A 20,935-nucleotide genomic window follows, 5' to 3' on the forward strand; every position below is an offset into this window, starting at 1 on the left:
CTCATCCCACTTCCCCACACCCCGTCCAGTCATTTGGCAGCCAAGTCCTGTCCAATTCTGCTGCAACTGGACTTCTCCTCTCTCCATCCCCGGTCTCTCCTGTGGACCCAGGACACTCATCTCCTATATCTACGTCCCCACCTCTAGCCTCTTTCCATTTGAATCCATAAGACACATAGCTCCCAGATTAGTATTTCTAAGTATTTCTACTCACAGAATATATTTAGAAAGTCACACAAGAAACTAGTAACACTGGTTTCCCCTGGGGAAGGAAACTTAAGTTTCTGATCACATGCCTTTTCTGTTCAGAAAATGCCAGAGATATCAAAAGTCCAAGTCCAGCTACTCTGGTCCAAACCAAGATTTTTGATCCTGTGCTCTTCTGCTTCCTCTTTGTCTCCCACTCTCCAACCATCGATTAAATCAAGGTTCTCTGATCCAGCTCATGTTGGCCTCCAGGCTCCTGCTTGCACCACTTTCTGCCTGCAGAGTCCCAAACCTCTTCATCAAGGACCACATTTCCCTATAAGATCCCAAGTTTAAGGGTTGCCTTTCTGCTCCTTTCTGAGCTATCCCAGTACTCTGTTCTGATCTTCTGACATGACAATAGGGACACATGTATTGAACCCTCTATTTTTTTAAAAAATGTATGTTTTGGTTTTATTCATGAAATGACAAAGCAAGCCCTGTTCACATTATTTTTTCTTTTAACATTTACATCATTTGTTTTATTACTTGGGCATAAGGGCTCTCTGTGTACGTATGTGTGTGTTTATGAGTGTATATATGTATATGTGGTGTATAAAAAATTTCCCCTGAACCATTTGAGGGTAAAGTTACATATATGATAGTCCTTGACCCCTAAATATTTTGGTGTGTATTTCTAATAGGGATATTCTTACAAAACCACAGAAGAGTTGTCAACTTTATAAATTGACATTGGTACAGTATTTTTAGTAAACCTACGATGGTCCATATTCCAAGTTTGCCAATTGATCTAATACTATCCTCTTGAGCGTTTCCTGTACTTACCGTAAGATGCAGTGCAGAGTCAGGTACTGTATGTAGGTGTCCTGCCTCACTAGTCCTCTTTAATCTGCACACTACATTTGTAAAAAGTATAAAGAACTCAGTTTACCTTGGTGGAATACTCTTTCGGACAGCCCATGTTGACGTCAATACCAGCCACATCATTTTCTCTGAAAAAACATAAAGTAGAAAAGGTAGTAAATATTCAACTCGAGGAAAGAAGGTAGAGTCAAAGGCATGGGTCTCTGCACATGAGCCCCACACCATGTCCCTAGCCCTGAAACACACCAAACCTCTGTGTCAGAAGCTGAAAAAAAAACTCTCTAAAATAAGCGACTGCCTCCCTTGAGCAGAGCTTGGAGGAAGAACATAATGTGCTCACACCTTTACAGAGGGCTAGTTGTAGAGGGCTTTCCTATTTTGGAGTTCTATCAGATAACTCAAGTACCAAGCGACAGCCACACTGAACTCGATTCCAGAATTCCAGTTCTGACTGGGGTAGCGAAAGCCATGGCTACTCCGTTGTCAATGCACAAAACTGACATGAGCATAAGAGCCCTTGCCCAGAGCACCGGATCTGGTAGAAGTTACAGTACTGTCTTGGTTGGCAGGACTGCACAGCTGGCTTACTCCAAACAGTTCTCAGACGTCGAAAGGAACCTTACTGCATCTTCTGATATGGACATAGTTAACAGGCTGTGAGCAGCAGCAACTATGGTGAGTTCCTTCTCACCCTACTGCAATTAGTAACAATAACTAACACCGACTAAGCACACACCGTGTGCCATACACCACAAAGATATTTACATGCATTATTTCATTTACCTTTCCCTATAATGCCAGTGGTAGGTAGTACTATTGGTCTCATTTTGTAGATGAGGAAACTAAGTTCTCGGTGAGGATAAGTCACTTACCTAAGGTCACACAGTTAGCAAGTAACAAAGCTAGAATTCCAACCCAGGTCCGTCTAACTCCAAAGCCCAGCTCCTTAACCACAGTACTCTCCTGCCTTCGTGCATTTAGGAAGCACTTCATGAGATTTAAGTCCTCAGGGCTTATAGTCATAAGAGTCCCTGGAAAGGGAGCCTCATGAATAAACACTGAAAAACAGGTGCCCACACAGAAGTCATCTGGGATTTGGGCACAGTAGGTACATGAGTCCCAGGACAGCCCTCAGACACCACAAACAGAGAAGGAAACCAGACATTCTGAACTTGAAAACAGAAGGTAGTGGACCAGGAGGCGGAAGGGTAGTCACTTCCAAGGTCACCGGGAACAATAAAGCCTCACAGCCCAGAGGAGAGGCAAAGACAGTTCCAAAGAGGGAAGGACTTACACAAGTCTGGCCACAGCGAGGGCTCGCTCTGCGTCTGAAGTCCCCTGGGAACACAAGAGGCTGCATCAACCACCTGCAACCCAGTTACCCAGGCACAGACACACACACGAGACATGCCATGCACAACCACACATCAGCGAGTGGAGTTCAGCGAGTGGAGTCCAGCTGGTGTCTCTTCAACAGCCAGCCCACTAGACTAGCTCACTGTCAGAGGCCAAAAGTGGACCCAGAGGGCCTAGAAAATGTCATCAGTGATATGATTACTTTCAAATATACAAAAATTTTTTTAAAATGTTTATAGTGAACATTCATATACCCACCACTTGGATTCTGTAACTGACATGTTGCTACACTTGCTTTAGCATATGTCTACTAATTGTTATAAATTTTTAAAAAACCTAAACATTCAGGAGCTATTTCTGAAAAAGCACCAAGAAATGCCCAAAGTAAGAGAAGTAAGTACAGAGTCATGACAACCCTAACATAAATCTTAACTACTCTTGAGGAAACCTAATTTCTTTCTATGGGAAATACATACAGACTACACAAAAACAAAGACCATGATCTGAATAACTAATGCTAGAGATTAAAACTATATAAGTCACACCAAACAGATAATTCCTATAATTCAAGAAATTAAACTTGAGACTGGAGACATGAAACAGACTGGTAGAGCTTAATTTCCATAAACTATCTCCGAAAGGGTAATCACTCATGAGTAGATCTTTGAAAAACGTTAAAGCAGAGTGTTCAGGAAGCCACCGCTGTGCACTGAAGCCCAGGCATTCAACAATGGCCCGGTACAGGGGATGAGATGGTAAATCTGGGCGACAGGTGAGCCCTGGGATCGCGTACCATCTGGAAGACGACTCTGCTCTGTTCTCTTTTGCAGGTGCGGAAGACAACGCGGTCATCGGGGGCGACAAAATCCACTGTGCTGAGCACCTCTGCAAAAAAACACAAACACACAGGCCCACCCACTGAAGAAGCAAGTTCAACCTAGCCTAATCCCTGCAAGAAAACACAGCAAAAGTATCACCTTAAAGGGGGAACGCAAGAAGCATAGTATTCTTAAATCAGTGTGCACATGGAAGGAAGACTTCTGCGGGGCTGCTGATAGTCTATTTCCTGATCTGGGTGATGGTTAGTTACATGGTTGTTTGTTTCAGTTATTTGCTAAACTGCATGTTTGTGTTTTATGTACTTTCTGTATATGGATGTTACATGTCGCAAATTTTAAAACACTGAAACAAGTGTGCATGTAGAGAATTTTGTGCTTCAGATTTTGACAGATTTTCCCAGATGTCACTCTGAAGTTCAGCAAAGGTGACATTTCTTAATGACTTATCATGTGCCAGGTTCTGTGAGCAGAGATTTACAGTCCATGCTCATGATTTGCCTCATGTATTTGCAAACTTGCCTGCTCACTAAATTTTATTTATAACCCTGGAATCAATACTCATGCTGTTTTCGTTGTCATTCTGGGGCATGCGCAGAACTACAGAAAATTTTAGTCACCCAATGACCACATTCCCAGCTGAGGTCAAACAAGACAACACTCTGCCTTCTTGTTTCAGCTCGCATACTGTAAACAAGTGTCCTTATGGGGGTATACTTAATGCCACAGTTCTGCATTTTTGTGCTCTTTGTTGGTAATCTCATTGGTTTAAAAAGCCCCAAGCCCAGAGAAGCGGTGTCTAGTGTTCCTAAGCACAGGAAGGCTGTGAAGTGTCTGAAGGAGAAAATACATGTGTTAGACAAGCTTTGTTCAGACATGAAATTAGAGTGCTCTTGGTTGTAAGTTCAGTGTTAACGAATCAACAGAATACATTAAATTGCATGTCTTTATACAGAAACACATATATAACAAGATTATGTATTGATCTGTTAATGAAAATGCGAATCAGAGGTTTGAAGGAACCTAAACCTATACAGGCACACCTCAGAGATACTGCAGGTTTGGTTCCAAACCACCACAAAAAAGAAAATATCACAATAATGTGAGTCAAACAAATTTTTTGGTTTTCCAGCGTATATAAAAGTTATGTTTACACTATAGTCTATTAAGTGCACAATAGCATTGTGTATGAAAAAACAATGTAGACACCTTAATTAAAAAATACTTTGCTGCTGAAACAATGCTAACCATCATCTGAGCCTGGAAAAACAGCACCAATAGACGCTCGACCAGGGTTGCCACAAACCCTCAATTTACAAAAAACACATTATCTGCAAAGGGCAATAAAACAAGGTATGTCTTTATTTCCTCTAGGAGCAATGGTTCAGTATTCACTAATTTGGTGTTCACAGCAGTTTTATAGAATCTAACAATTGCAAATAGCAAGAATCTCATATGTTCTTCATAACAAAACTCTACAATAGGTACTGCCATTATTAGTTTTCAAAGATGACTAGCACATGGAAGAGATCCAACGTGGCAGATGGGAAAATATGTCTACCTCATGCATTTCTTTTGAGAAATAAATGAGATCTTTATTGCAAGTAAAGCGCTTCCATAAATAGAAGCTATTATTATCATCCCAGCCCTGAACAGACCAGAAGATTTAAAAGTTGGGGTAAAGGCAGTGACATGTTGGGAGAGGTAATCGAAGCAATCTCCAACAGCAGAGACAGCTCATGACTGGCAGCAAGAAGTCTCAGAAGAACCACAAAACAGTGTGTGTTTATACCACAGCTCTGTTTATAATAGCAAAATACTAAAACACATATTAAAGCACTGGTGAAATCAATTCTGACATAGTGATCTGTAAGTAATGACGTGGGAAAATGTCCTAGCAGAAAAGTGGCAAAACAAGTGTAGCTTGATCCCACGGGGGCAGGAAGGAAGATATACAAACACGTTCTATTTTTATACACACGCTTTACTAAATGTGTTAAAAAATATACATTATTCCTCTTTGTGATTCTCTCTTTAAGTAAGGGATTACAGGGGATTTTCATTCGCGCGGTTATATAGGGCTGTAATATTGAATTTTTCATAACAAAGACAATATAAATCTAAAACAATTAAAGACAAAATTGAGTCATAACTTCTAGTGAACTTATAAAGGTTTCACAAACACGTATACATTTCAAAAACCTCAAATACCACAACTCTGATCAAAGCAGAATCAGCCTCATCAATAAAATATAAGCAAAACCACAATTCAGCACAAGCACTTCCATTTGCAAAGTACTTACATGTACCTCATCTTATTTGATCCTCACTCCAAACCTATGATTTAAGTAAAACGGGAATTATGATTTTCATTTTACAGCTAAAGAAACTGAGGCAGAGAGGTCATTTGACTTGCCCAAGGTCACACAGCCAGCGAGTGGCAGAGCCAGGACCAGCGCCAAAGCCATCCTGACCCCAAGGCTTCCAGGGTTCTTCCTGTACTATGAAACCTGGTGATTTCTAAGCCAGCAAGCCTATGGGTGGAAGACATTCTTGGCCTGTTTCACATCTGGCTCTTGTCAGGGTCCCTGGAGAGCCGTGACCGTTCTCAAGGGAACACATGATCCACAAATGACATAGCCAGGCTAGAAGAACCCTGGAAGGACACTGTCACCCCAGGCAAGTGAGATGGTAGTACAGACCCGGCACACGCACAATCCTGGGACCAGAGCTGCACTCACCATTGACAACTCTCTTGCACTGAAGCATCTTGAGGTCAATCAGCTCCTGCAGAGGAATCAGAGAGCACTTGTCAGTGCAGGACCTGGGCACAGGGCTGGGGGGGATACCTTCACTGCACCTGGTGGGGGCTGCTTGGCCTGTCACCCTAGTTCCAACAACAAATCATGGTTTTTGAGACATGTAATGCTGTCCTCCCTGCCCAAACATGGCAAGCAGGGGCCTGAGCGAGCGACCCTCCATCAGCTGCTCTTCCCAAGGACTTTGGAGATGTTTGGGGTCTAGAAAGGGTGAACCACTCAGGGAGACAAAGAGAAGACAACAGCCCAGGATGTGCACACCTGGACACTTTCCTCACCTACTAGTCTCAGCTCCAGTCTGTCGCCTCAAAGAACGTCCCGCCTCATCCCAGGAAATGTCCAAGGAATAAAGTGGGACCCGTGAATCGAAGCACAGGGAGGAAAATTTGAGATCGACACAGGAAAGAAAAGTCTAAAAACCCTATCCAACATGGGTCATGCTGTGTGGAAGTGAAAGGAATGAGATCCTCAGCTCTGGAGATATTCAAACTCACAAAAGAAAGGAAAAGGGGTTTCTTCGAAGTCAGGATCATAAAAAAGAAGGGCAAGCTCATGTCTCCTGAAGGATTGAGATTCTCTACTTCTTGGTGGGAGACTGTACTGCTTTGTTCAGTGATCATTTCAACAGATGTGGAAGACAAATCAGAATAGCCAGGCACCTTTCACACTGCCCAGAAGCTCATGCCCAGGGGTCTTAGGGGTCTAGAAGAAGATATGAAGAAACTCTCATCCCTGGTACTCATCCCCGTACTGGCATCATATGAGCCTCAGCAAGTCATAACCCTAGCCTGGTGGGCATGCTGGCCTTTGTCCTTCATGGGAGCATGTAGGGCTCAAGACACCAAAAGGCCCCTATGGCATCTATGGCGCTCCCCCCAGCACACTCCTCATCCAGGTTACTACATGCTCTGGGTGTTTCTGTGGCTATTCTCTCCATGTTGCATTCAGGTCATCAAGTATCTAATGCCCACCAGGCCTGAACAAACAAATCACCACCACCAAGCAGTCTGGATACACAATTGGCATCCAAGCCCCAAGAATCAGTGTGGTGTCCCAAAGGACAGACAGAGCCCCTGTAACCAGTGATCCCAGTTGCAGGGGTAGGCAAGAAGGCAAGTGGCCAAGTGGGTAGTATTGAGTGGCTGTGCTTATAAAAAGAAGCTCTGCTGCTAGGCTAAGCTTTGGCCGGGAACGAGCAGGGCAAAGCAAGGCAAGCCTTGCTGGGGCCCCAGCCCTGCCATCTGTCCTCCTTGGGATTCCCAAAAGCCCCTGCCACATCCAATTTCACAGTCCTTACCACTTCTCTGTATGCTCGTTGCAGATGCACCTGTCATACTCTTACCATTAGACCATGAACCCCTTGGGGAGGGTCCTGTGTCCACACAAAGGTGGACTTTGACTACCCTGGCCAGGTAGCCAGAGCCCACAGAGGAGGAGCTGAGGCAAAGTAGCCACTGAAATCTTATTTTCTTCTCTGTCTCCCCACTACACCAAAGAGCTTTTGGGGCTTGGACACTGACTCATCTTTGAATCACTAGAATCTGTCACTTTGCAAGTGCTCACTAAACATCTGCTGAAGCCTGCTGCAATACTCACACGTCACAGAGGTTAAACTGTTCGAGTGGAGGAATTAATTTGAACTGTCACCAATAAAACCACAAGTGTGACTGCTCACCCACACATCCTCGACACTATTGTTTATCAATTCTATTCATTGTAGTTCGCTCTAGGCATAGAATGAAACCTCATAGTTTTGTTTTGTTTTTCCACTGTACTTCCTTAATTAGTGAAAATAAACATTGTTTTTCCATGTGGTGGAGTTTACCATCCATGCATCTTCAGCAAACTGCCTTTTATATCTATACAAGTTGTACCAAAAAAAAACCAAAAAAAAAACCTATTCATTGTCAAATTGGATATTGAATTTTTCTGTCTCAATTATTGTAAGTATTTTTCCTATATCAATATCACTTCCTTAATTTTTATCAAACATAACATTTTATTTTTAGAGAAGAGACCAACCCAACTTTGCCACAAACAATGCCTTGTAGTTCCTAAATGTATCTGCATTATATAGGTAGTTAAGAATATAATTTTAATTGTTTTTTTTCTTCTTTTTAAAACTAATTTAGCTTTTTAATTTAAAAATAAGGTCATTTATAAGTCACTTTTTCTTCATATGTCTATCCAGTGTTCTGAATGGCATTTAATTCTAAAGCGCCTTATCACGTATGAGCTTATTCTTCCTTATCTGTCATGAGTTACTTCCTGTATCTGAAATATGTCCTGTTACCTTCATCTCCTCCATTCCACTTGGCTTCCTTTCTCTGTCTGAGCTGATCATAACAGTTTATCACCAGTGTCTCTCCATGCCACCTTTTTACCCCCCACCTCTGGTTATGCAGGTACTCATTTAGTCTCTAGTTTGGTTAAAGGATCTTTGGTATATCCTTGATTTCAGAAAAACAAACGTACCCAGATGGAGAAACTAAATTCCCCCCTAAAAAAAAAAAAAAAATGTCACCAACAAAATGAATAATGATAGTCCCAAAGGGATAAAAAGAACATTTGAAGAAATAATGGCACAAAATTTCCTAAATTTGATTTAAAAAAAAAAAGCACATTAATCTATATAGCCAAGAAGTTCAACAAACTTCAAGCAGAAAACTGCAAGAGAGTCACACCTAGACACATCATAATCAAACTGTTGAAAGTCACAGAAAAAGAATGAATCTTGAAAGCAGCAAGGAAGTAGCAACGTACCATGTGCAAAGGATCCTCAAAAAGATTAACTCATGAGAAACCCGAGGTCAGAAACCAAGGAGGTAAAAGAGTTGTACAACGAAAATTGTAAAATGGTGTTGAAAGAAATCACAGAAGACCTAACTAAATGGAACGCATCTCAGGTTCATGGATTTAAATAGTCAATATTGCTAAGATGGAAATACTCCTCAAACTGATTTACAGATTCAACACAAACCTTATAAAACTCCTACCTGCATTTTTGGGTGTTTTTTTTTGCAGAAATTGACAAGCCAATCCTCAAATTCATATGGAAATATGAGGAACCCAGATTTGCCAAAACAATCTTGAAGCAGAAGAACAAAGCTAGAGGATTCATACTTCCTAATCTCAAAACCTACTACCAAGTTACAATAATCAAGATTGTGTGGTACTGACATAAAGACAGACGTATAGACCAATGGAAAAGAATTGAGAATCCAGAGACGAACCAAAACATCAATGATCAATCGAGTTTTGACAAGGGCACCAAGACAATTTATTGGAGAAAGAACAGTCTTTTTTTTTTTTTTTTTTTAAGAACAGTCTTTTTTAACATATGGTGCTGAGACAATTGGATATCCACATGCAAAAAAAAAATAAAAAAAAAATTCAATCCCTACCTCACATCACGTACAAAAATTAACTCAAAATGTATCAAAGACCTAACTGTAAGAGTAAAACTATATAACTCACAAAAGAAAATAGAGGTATAAACCTTTGTGAACTTGGATTAGGTAATAGTTTCTTAGAGGTGAGACCAAAAGCACAAACAACAAAAGAAACAAATAAATTGGACTTCATCAAAATTAAAAACTTTCTGCATCAAAGGATACTGTTCAATAAAGTGAAAAGACAACCCACAGAATGGGAGACAATATTTGCAAAACATATCTGATAAAGGTCTAGTATAAAAGCCAGTATAATAGTTGTGTAGGAGAATGACCTTATTCTTAGGAAATATCAATGAAGTATTTGGGAAGACATCATAGGGTATGAAACTCTCAAATAGTTAAGGAAAAAAAAACAGAAAGAGAGAGAGAGAGAGCACAAGTTATAAAACATATCAAGCAAAATATTGACAATTAATCTAGTAAAGTCTATATGGATGTTCTTATGGATGTTATTTGTCTAGTCGGACAACTTTTCTATAAATTTGAATTTTTCTTTTAAGTGAAAAAAAAAAAAAAATTAGGCCAGCCCCATGGCTCAGGCGGTTAGAGCTCCATGTTCCTAACTCCGAAGGCTGCCAATTCGATTCCCACATGGGCCAGTGGGCTCTCAACCACAAGGTTGCCAGTTCTGTTCCTCGACTTCCGCAAGAGATGGTGGGCTCTGCCCCCTGCGACTAAGATTGAATATGGCACCTTGAGCTGAGTTGCCGCTGAGCTCCAGGATGGCTCAGTTGGTTGGAACGTGTCCTCTCAACCACAAGGTGGCCGGTTCGAATCCCACAGAGGATGGTGGGCTATGCCCCCTGCAACTAATGGCAACTGGACCTAGAGCTGAGCTGCACCCTCCACAACTAAGATTGAAAGGACAACAACTTGACTTGGAAAAAGTCCTGGAAATACACACTGTTCCCCAATAAAAGTCGTGTTCCCCTTCCCCAATAAAAATCTTAATAATAATAATAATAATAATAATTACCCATCTGGGCAAAGGAGTTGAACAGAAATTTCTCCCAAGGTGATATACCAATGGACAACAAGCATATGAAAATATGCTCAAAATCACTAATCATCAGAGAAATGTAAATCAAAACCACTATGAACCATCATCTCACACCCATTAGGATGGCCACTATCAAAAAAATAATAATAACGAGTGTTAGCAAAGATGTGGAGAAATTGTGCACTGTTGATGGGATGTGTAAAACAGTATAGAGTTCCTTTAACAATTAAAAATAGAATGACCATATGATCTAGCAATCCCACTTCTGGGTATGTATCCGAAAGAATTGAAAATGGGGTCTCGAAGAGATATTTGTACACCCATGTTCACAGCAGCACTATTCACAATCGCTAAGAGGTGGAAGCAATCCAAAGGTCCAAGAACAGATGAACAGATAAACAAAATGTAGCATATACATATGATAGAATATTATTCAGCCTAAAAATGGAAGGAAATCCTGTCACATACTACAACATGGATGAACCTTAAGGACATTATGCTAAGGAAACAGCCAGTCACAAAAAGACAAATATTGCATATTTCCATTTATATGAGGTACTAAAGGAATCAAATGCACAGAAACAAAAAGTAGAATGGTGGTTACCAGGGGTGGGAGAAAGGGGGAGTGGGACGTTGTTTGGTATAGTTTGCAGGATGAAAAAATTCTGGATATTTATTTTACAACAATGTGAATGTACTTAACACTACTGAACTGTATGCTTAAAATTAGTTACCATGCTAAACTTTATGTTACGTGTTTTTTACCACAATAAAAGAAAAAATTGTAAGTCCTCATTCTGGTAATCTGGGCCTCTTAAGAACAGTGCCTTCTAAATGTTCAACCTCACTAACCATTAGAGAAATGCAAATAAAAACCACAATGAGATACCACCTCACCCCAGTCAGGATGGCTATCATCAATAAATCAACAAACAACAAGTGCTGGCGTGGATGCGGAGAAAAGGGAACGCTGGTGCACTGTTGGTGGGAATGCAGATTGGTGCAGCCACTATGGAAAACAGTTTGGAGATATCTCAAAAATCTGAAAATGGAACTACCTTATGATCCAGCAATCCCACTCCTAGGTATCTATCCGGAGAAATCCAAAACTCCAATTCAAAAATCTTTATGCACTCCTATGTTTATTGCAGCACTATATACAATAGCCAAGACCTGGAAACAACCGAAATGCCCATCAGTAGATGACTGGATTAAGAAACTGTGGTACATTTATACAATGGAGTATTACGCAGCCATAAAGAAGAAAGAAATCTTACCATTTGCAACAACATGGATGGACCTAGAGAACATTATGTTAAGTGAAATAAGTCAGAAAGAGAAAGACAAATACCATATGATCTCACTTATATACGGAATCTAAAGAAAAGAATAAGTGAATGAACTAATCAGAAACAGTTTTGGAAACATGGAGGAAAAACAGAGGGTTGCTAGAGGGGCGGAGGGGTGGGGATAAGGGGAAGGTGAGAGGTTTTGGGAACGTACAGAGGGATAGTGGATGGGGGGAGGGGGGTTCACACAGTGTGAGGGATATAAATGATAAACGTCTAAGTTTTGCTTTGTCTTGTGCACCTGAAACTAATTAAAAAAAAAAAAAAAAAAAAAAAAAAGAACAGTGCCTTCTCCCTTGATCCTGCTTATTAAAAGGTATAGTGTCCCCTCACAGCCTGGGTCACTCAAGTCTCATTGGTCTCATAAAAAGGAATAGAAACGTGACAGGTGAGGAACTCCTGGAAAACTCCTGTCAATAGGGCAGACTTTGGAAGGGAATCAGACTACTGCTTCCCTGACTTTTGCTGGTTCACGCTTTCTTCACCTCCAGCTGCTATGGGATTTGCAGGGCCTTTAAGGAGGTGCCTGCCTGCCTGGCATACCTAGGACCTATCGTCTGTCCTCTGAGGCGGGTGGGGTCGTTTGACTATCTAATCCTACCAACCAGGCATCTCCTGTGAGCCCAGTTAAGATCATCAAGGCAGCTAACACAATAATGCTGGCTTGCAGAGCCCCTCTGGACACACCAGGGGGCACCAGGCACCACACTGTGCCTTGTCCAGGACTTAGGGCCCAGCCACCTACTCCCGCCAGAGGGTGGCGGGCCAGCCAGCCTGCCGCCTGCAAATAATCGATGGAGACTGTATGCAAAGCACAGGCAGAAAGGAGAGGGACACCATACACCCTGGGCCTGGAAGTGATCACGGGAAGGGTACAGCAGGACAGAGAGAGAGTTGGGGCAGCAAGGAAGAAGCAGGGGGCTTGCCCCGAGCCTGAGTCATCCTGCAGGACCTTCCTGGTAAATATGAACTAAGTGGATGACGAGATAGCATGTCCCTCTGGTATCATCCTGGGGGTCGGGGGGAGGGGGGTTATCACAAGCAAAGAAAGTTAACAGCTATCTAAGTTTCTGGGATTTGGTCTTTTTGGTCCCCAATCGTCAGGCTCTGAGTCCATGATTCTTTACAGTCCCTGCCCCCAATCCCCTTCCAAACCCAAGAGGCTTTTATGGAGCGCAAAGAGGGTGCTAACCAGGAATCGTTTTACCTAATCCATGGCTGACCAAGGGCCTGAGTGTTGGCTCAAGGAGGAGTGAGCAGATGAATAATGCTCAGTGTGCTACCGCATTCCCCCGGGACTGGCCTCTGGGAACAGGTTCTTCCCTGCCCTGGGCGCACACTGGCAACGTGGAAGGCTTCTGGATGTACCCTAACAGTCCAGCTCACATTTCTTGGACCTCCTTGCCTCCACATCGACAAACCACTTAAGAGTCAAGTCTTGGGCCTCTGTGACCCTGGACCCTGGGACCTCCCTTTCTGACTCCCACCTTTGGACAACACATACTCCCTCCCTCCCATTTCCCCTTGCCAGCACCTTGGATGCCTCTGCCCCTCCCTGCCCTGCTTAGATACTGGCACGCCAATCACCAGCGATGGGCATCCCCCTGCTAGGCTTCTCAGCTCTCCTCCCAGAAAGCTGCAAACCCTTCCCTAGGGGAACAGAACCAAAACAGCTTCACTTTCTTTCCTCAAGTCCCTACCCCACTCCTGCCACCCTCATTTCCAATGGAAGACTGGCTTTCTACATAAAACAGGTCTCTCAGGAAAAACCCTTCAGCTTCCCTCCCTACCATCATCTTCCCCATCTCCTCCTTGACCAGTCTTGGAGGAAGGCAGGTCCCACCCCTTCATCAAGAATCCTGTCCTCTTCAAGACCTGGCCCTACCCATCCCCCAAATCTTCATGCCTGCCCTCACTGCTAACTCCTTCCTCTTATGCTATAAACATACAGATCACCTAAAAAAAAACACCACAAAAAAGCAAAAAAACAACAACATGATTCCCATCCACCCAGCTTCCAGATATCTGCCTTCACCTCTTGAACACCTGTGGGGACAGTCAGCAACCCGACTTCTATTTCCTCATTTGCTGCTCAGTCCTCAACGCATTAACCCTGTAAGTGTTCACGTCTATGTTTCACAACCGTCTTCAAATCACCTAATTTTAAAATCAAATGCCTTCTTGGTCTTTTTGCAATTGGATTTCTCTGCATCATCTGACATAGTTGATAGACTTGACTTTTGCCTTCCCTGACACTAAACTCTTGTTAATTTGCCTATTTCTCTCACTCTTTTACCTTTCTATCATTAATTGCTATCCCCCCACGTGAACACACATCCAGTGCATAAGGGTATATTCTCTCCAAATCCCCTCTTTAGCCCTTCCTTCTCTCTGCACCAGTGCCTTTCTTTTTAAATAAACTTTTTATTTTGAGATATTTAGAGGTTCATGAGCAGTTGTAAGAATGTGAGAGGCTATGTATGCTTTGCCCAATTTCCCCCAGTGGTAACGTCGTACAAAACTATAGTACAATTGTCACAACAAGGATATTGACGTTTATACAGGTTAAGACACAGAATAGTTTCATCATAAGGATTCCTTGTATTGCCCTCTAGAGCCACAGTCCCCACCCTACCCCCAGTGGCTTTAAAAGATGGAAATGTCAAAAGCACTTGGGTAGCTTTTCTTAAACTTCTCACACCCACTAGGAAGACATATCAAGATGAGGGGTTGAGGGGACACTATCCAGGTAATTCTGATACATGCCCTATTGAGAACCATTGGTCACACTCCCTCACTAGCTAGTATCAGCTACTCCTGTAATTCTGTTTTTCCTTGTACATGCTTTCTAAATCTGGAAAGTTCTAATATTCTCCAGAGCAGTCAGCAAATAACTGGCCCACTAGCTACTGCCACCAGAAAAATCCCATGGCTCCCCAAACCAAACTCATCCAGCTTCCCCAGCCTGAATTTGGTCCGCTTTCTTCTCTTCCTAACTTTGAGATCATTCACTCATGTGCTGAATGTGTATTAAATCCTATAAAGGCCAGGGCAGTGACCTGACACAAGGCTCATCTAGCCACCTGGCCCAGGTATCCCACAATGCCTCCACACTACCCCAGCTCCTGGCCCTCAGCTGGGCTCACAGAACTCCTAAGTGTCATGCGTCTTTGTCTCCTGCTGCCTTCCGTGAGCACCTGTGAAGTCAGGGCCCATTCTGCCACTCCTCCACTCCTGACCACTTCCACCCACAGATGGGGAGACTGTGCTTACGGAAAAGCTTTCCAGGAAAATCAGAAGCCCCTTACCTCACAGTATACAATGTCCGCTCCATAGTCCAGGGCCAGCAGCCGCATTGGAAGAGTCCCGACCCGAACCATAGGGGCTAAGATGAGTTTGTTGTGGTAGCACAGTGAGAGGCTATTTACAATCATTCCTCTTCTGCTACAGCCTGAAGAAAGGGAAAACAAGAGTCAGAAATTCAAGTGGAGAAAATCTCTTCTGTTACCCACAACAGGCTTTCCTTCCTCCTCCCAACACATAGCACCTTGTTTTCCTTACCTCTGATCATAAAAATAACACATGCTCATTCATTCATCCAACAAATATTTACTAAGTGCCTAGTCTGTGAGTTACTGTCCTAGTCTTTTGGGATACATTAGAGACAACTTCCTGCTCTGGTAGAGCTTTCCTTCTGGTTGGGGAACACAGGCAAAACACAATAAGCCTAACAAATAGATAAATTAGATAGTATGTTGGAAAATTGGTACAGTAGGCCCTCCGTATCCATGGGTTTCACATCTATGGATTAAACCAACTGCAGATCAAAAATATTCAGAAAAAAAATCCCAGAAAGTTCTCAAAAGCAAAACTTGAATTTGCCACATAATGAGCACTACACTAAATCTACATGAATGATGTGTAGACATGCCCTGCCTATATGAAAATATAGGTTACATATAAATACTACATCATTTTACATAAGGGACTTGAGTATCAGCAGATTTTGGTATGCAGGTGGGGAGGGTCCTGGAACCAATCTCCCACATCCAATCCATGACTAATTCCTGTTGAAGTAACCTTCAAAATATAATTCCCATTCATCTGCTTTGCTCCATTCCATTGCCACCATTGCACACGAAGCCAGCCTCCGAATGGGTTTCCCAAGTCTACTCTTGCTCCTATCCATTTTCTTCACAATAGCCAGAATGGCATCTTTTATTATTATTATTATTATTATTATTGTTATTATTATTGGGAAGCATTGGGGAACAGTGTGTTTCTCCAGGGCCTATTAGCTCCAAGTCGTTGCCCTTCAATCTAGTTGTGGAGGGTGCAGCTCAGCTCCAAGTCCAGCTGCCATTTTCAATCTTTAGTTGCAGGGGGCACAGTCCACCGTCCCATGCGGGAATTGAACCAGGAACCTTGTTGTTAAGAGCTTGTGCTCTAACCAACTGAGCCATCTGGCTGCCCCACCAGCCGATCAGCGGCAGCTCATTGTTGTGGAGGGCGCAGCTCACTAGCCCATGTGGGAATCAAACCGGCAACCCTGCTGTTCAGAGCTCGGGCTCTAACCAACTGAGCCATCTGGCTGCCCCCAGAATGGCATCTTAAAAGGCAATTCTGACAATGTCACTCCCTCTTTATACCCTTCAGTGGCTTCCCTCTGAGTTCAGAATAAATCCCAAACTCTTCTAATGGCCCATGAAGCCCTGCATGACCTGTCCCTGCCCACCTCGCCAGCCTTACCTTGAGCCTCTCTCCCCCTCACTCTCTGCTCTGGCCACCCTGGCCTTCTTTTAAAGTCTCCCACAACAAGCTCTCTGCTGCCCTAGGGCCCACACACTTGCAGTTCCCTCTGTCTGGAATGCTCTTCCTAAGATCCTCTTGACCTTGAATGCCCCCTCTTTGTATATGCTTCCCTACAGGACAATCTAACTTCAGGTCCCTGGTCACACACTCTGTGACCAGGGAAAGACCTTGTGTTTCCTATAAACTCAGTTACAATCCATGTATCCACACTTATTCGTGTGGTCTCTTCTTCAACCCCCAGTTCCTACTATAGACCACCAGGACTACAAATTCCACAAGGATAAGAACGTGGTTCCTTAGCTCACCACCAGGTTTCTAACGCTAAGCCCAATACCTGGCCCTTAGCAGCTGCTTCATAAAGTGTGACTGAACACCTGTGTGGTGGCTGGGAGGACACCCTCATATAGGGTGCTTATACTGGGAACTCCCTCTGACACACTGGCAGCAGTGCCTGACAGGCCCTGCCTCCCAGAAGGCTCCTCTCAGAGAAGCTAGGCAACCCCCACCCTTTCCCAGGGACTGTCACAACCACTCATCCTTCCCTGAGATCACACCCAGGTCACCATTTTAGTTGCACACTATTAATCTCTTATACTATTCTTTTAAGACCTGGTCTCCTCTGTGACATTTTTTAAGTTTTTATTTACTTAAGTATGTTTTTCCAGGACCCATCAGCTCCAAGTCAAGTAGTTGTTGCAATCTAGTTGTGGAGGGTGCAGCTCACAGGGGCCCATGGGGAGATCGAACCTGCAACCTTGTTGTTAAGAGCACCACACTCTAACCAACTGAGCTAACCAGCCGCCTTCCTCTGTGACATTTTGATTACTCCCAATTTTTTTCTCAGTAACCTTAACTTCAATTAGGTGGATATAACATCCCATTAGCCTTCCTTCCTGCTTCACTCACACGTTTCGCGGTATGGGGCAGAGCCTCTCGTCCGCCAGCACCACCTGAGGATCCTGGAAGCTGCCCCAGAGATGGAAGAGGACCAGGAACTGGAGAGGAAAGCAATAGATGAACTGCTTAAAGAGGCAAAACGTGGGAAAACGAGAGCAGAAACAATGGGAGCTATGGGTTGGATGAGGTGTCCTCTTGCTGGCACAAATAAAAGATTTCTAATTAACACAATTAAGAACACACTGCCCTCCCATAAAGAGCAAGACCCTGAACAAAAAGAGGGCGATAAGGAACCTGAGGAAAGCCAGAACCAGAAAGAAGAAAACCGGAAGAAGCACAGAGCCCACCCTTACAAACACAGCTTCCGAGCCCGAGGCACAGCCCGTCATTCTCCACCAAGGGAGCAGAGCAGCCAGGACAAGTACAAAAAGCAGTCAAACAAGCGATCAGGCAGGACGGAAAGTGAGCATGACTGTCCCCAGCCACGAGTGCTGTTATTTCTGGGACTGGGGCTCTGCAGAAAGGGTTATCAGGGACAGACCTTGAGTTGGCAAAGCAAACATCTAAGAGTGATTTTTTTATAGTAGGTCCTTTGTTGTGAAACACGCAGAAAATGACCTAGAAACTCTCCAGGGAAATTAGTATAGAGAGACTTGCTCTGAAGATGTGTTGGCAGGTTTAAGCTACTTCAGCAGTGGTATACATATGTATTGTTTCTATTCTGTCTTGTTTAGAAGTTGGTTTCAAAATACGTCTAGAATGTAAAGGTTTTCAGAGATTGTAAAAACTAGTTGCAATTTTTTTGATGTGCTGCACATGTGGTCATTTCTCAAAATTTCTCCAAAAATGAAATACTTATAAATCCTATACTTTACCTTTTTGGGTGACAAACTTAAAATTTAGAAATCACCTGGCCAGTAATCATATTTCAGAAAAGTTGTAGCCTTCCAAGGGCTAGAAATCTACCAAGGAACTCTTTCATAACTCTGCCTTTGTTTTCCTTTCAGTGAACAATATGGGAAATTGTCAAAATGGCTTGGAAGTTAGTGCTCTGTGTCAATGAGCAGAGCTTGAAAATGATTCTGTTGTTCCTTGTGCAATCTCAGACGTATTCCTCAGTTAGAACAATTTTTCTATACTTAATTCTTTTTGACTATGTAAGTTTTAAGTGGTGCTTTTAAAAGAACCCCCCAAAATTAAAATGAACATAATTATTTTAATGCTATGTCTTATTTAGCTAAAGACCTATAATACCACTCTTAGTATCATTGTTTCAGAAATCTTAATTTTAAATATAAATGTGTTTACAAGGCAAAAAAAAAAATAACATCCCATTAATTATAAGGCCTTCAGATTGAATATACACTATTCAGGGAGAGCAATGAATGGAAAAAACTTGACTAGTCCCCTCCACGTCAATTTTCCTAGAAACTGACCTCGCTTAAAAAGCAATTTCTTTAAAATACAAAGAGTGAAAATGCAAGTCAATTCGGGTTAACTATTTAGAGAATTATCCTATTTCCCACTCAAAACATGTGTAAATAAGGGAAAAACTAAAATGATCCATTATATTTGTAAGAAGAGGTGATATAGCATATCATTGTTAAGATTCTGAACTCTGGAATCAGACAAACCTGCACTGGAATCCCAACTCTGCCCGAAACTGGGATTAATTAACCTAGTCAAGGCTCAGCTTCTCCTTCTAGAATATGAGGCTCCACCAGAATCTATGTCGGGTGGGATACTGTGAAGAGTAAATGCCACGATGCACAATGATTCTTGGCGCACAGTTAAGGACTTAGTCAATGTTAATTGCTCTCATTATCAGGCTTTTTCATTTTCCCAGTTTTGCCTTCTCTTTTCCATCTGGCACATTCCCCAAATACATGAGAACAGTTTTGTTCTCCCTAAACTTCTGTTCTGCAGCTGTACCTTCTTGAATCACTCTTTCCTACGTATATGATTTTCAGGGGTCCCCAAGGTTCCTGATCCCAAGGGCATGACAAACATGGTATCAGTGTGCCTGTGACAGATTCTGGGAATGGGGCAGGGCTAGAACAAGAGTTTTGTAAATGAGCCTATCTGAAGTGAGAATACATGTAATAACCTCAGCCTCTCTTCAGTCCTCATCCTCTATCCAGAGTTTCTTAACAGCAAACTACTGACATTTTGGGCCAGATAGTTCTTTTCTGTGGGGTGCCACCCTGTGCATTGTACGATGTTTAACAAACAGCATCCCTGGCCTCTACCCACTTGATGCCAGTAACACCTGCCTAGATGTGACAACTAAAAATGTCTCCAGCCATTGTCAAATGTCCCAGGGCGGAAGGTGGGGTCCAAATGAATGACTTCACTGTCATTACTCAAAACTCTCTCCTCTGCTGGTTTAACAGGTAACTCCTCAGAAAGTCTACTCATGTATCAAAATGGTATCTGAAATTTTAAAAGTTCTTTTTAATGGTATTTGATAAAACTAAACACTTTCTCCATATGTTACGACCCTCCTAGATGGTTAATCTGCATGTACTTTGTCTCTGGGCCCAGGCACTGGAACTACAGAAAAGATCTGACACTCACTTTCCAGATCTGTTCAAGAAGTATGAATAGTGTAGGGGTTTTTTGCAACCTGAACCTCTGAATTCAAGTACAATATCCTTCCTGACCAGGACTATATGAGACAAGCCACATACCTGATCACTCCGTAGGGTAGCAAGGCCCTCCTCACTATTCAAGGAATTTAGGTATCTGACTGGGAAGCCAGTGGAGGTGAGCAAAGTGGTGGGTTCTGGATGAGAAGTTGGGTCGAGTGACAACGGAGTGGAGAGTGAACCTCAGCTGAAAAGGAAAAGCGCATGAGGAGATGAGTCCACTTGAAACAAAGCTTGAAGTTCTTCAGAGAGAATAAGCGAAGGCTACCAGCTTGCCCTCTGAGATCTCAGCTGGGTGGGGGTAAGGGATGGGATGGGTGCGTCTAGATCTACCACATCTGGCCCTTGCTTATCTCGGCCACCAGGCCTGCTCATTCATTCACTCTCAATAAACATTTATTACCAGACTTTGCGCGGGGTACACATCTGGGAAAACATCGCCGGACCCTCGGAGTTTACAGAGTGAGACCAGCACTGGACAAGCCATCACAGGGGCGGTGAGGGCGATAAAGGAGAATCGCAGGGATGCGACACCCAATGGCCAGAAGCCCTCCGCCCTCCTGGTCCCTAAGGCCAGGGCCCCGTCGCCGCGTACCGCCAGACCCCGGTCCTGCCTCCTTTGCGCGACTTTCCCCAAGGATGGCCCGGGTCTGGTTGTCGCCAACCCCTATTCGGACCTACAGACCTCGCCG

At 43.1% G+C, this 20,935-nt stretch overlaps 2 protein-coding genes across 4 annotated transcripts in view; one reads left to right on the forward strand and one right to left on the reverse strand.

The window, feature by feature from the left end:
* The window catches only part of DUS2 (dihydrouridine synthase 2), a 38,624-nt gene that overhangs the window by 17,581 nt on the left and 108 nt on the right, over positions 1–20,935 (reverse strand). The window contains exons 1-7 of one of the 3 annotated variants that reach the window (XM_074314688.1): positions 20,286–20,331; positions 17,605–17,693; positions 15,195–15,337; positions 6,005–6,050; positions 3,221–3,312; positions 2,366–2,409; positions 1,139–1,199 (exon numbers count right to left, since the gene is read on the reverse strand). In XM_074314688.1, coding sequence (XP_074170789.1) covers positions 1,139–1,199; positions 2,366–2,409; positions 3,221–3,312; positions 6,005–6,050; positions 15,195–15,320 — 369 coding nt within the window. In that variant the 5' untranslated portion in view covers positions 15,321–15,337; positions 17,605–17,693; positions 20,286–20,331. Of the gene's footprint in view, positions 1–1,138; positions 1,200–2,365; positions 2,410–3,220; positions 3,313–6,004; positions 6,051–15,194; positions 15,338–17,604; positions 17,694–20,285; positions 20,431–20,935 lie in introns of those variants that run through there. The other 2 variants (XM_074314689.1, XM_074314690.1) reach the window with 2 other exon arrangements.
* LOC141567496 (protein POLR1D-like) lies at positions 17,676–18,194 on the forward strand. The gene has a single exon (XM_074314702.1). It carries the CDS (start codon positions 17,676–17,678, stop codon positions 18,177–18,179), a length of 504 nt encoding a protein of 167 aa, XP_074170803.1. The 3' UTR covers positions 18,180–18,194.

Source organism: Rhinolophus sinicus, linkage group LG11 (genome assembly GCF_036562045.2).
Source record: "Rhinolophus sinicus isolate RSC01 linkage group LG11, ASM3656204v1, whole genome shotgun sequence".
Lineage (NCBI taxonomy): Eukaryota > Metazoa > Chordata > Mammalia > Chiroptera > Rhinolophidae > Rhinolophus > Rhinolophus sinicus.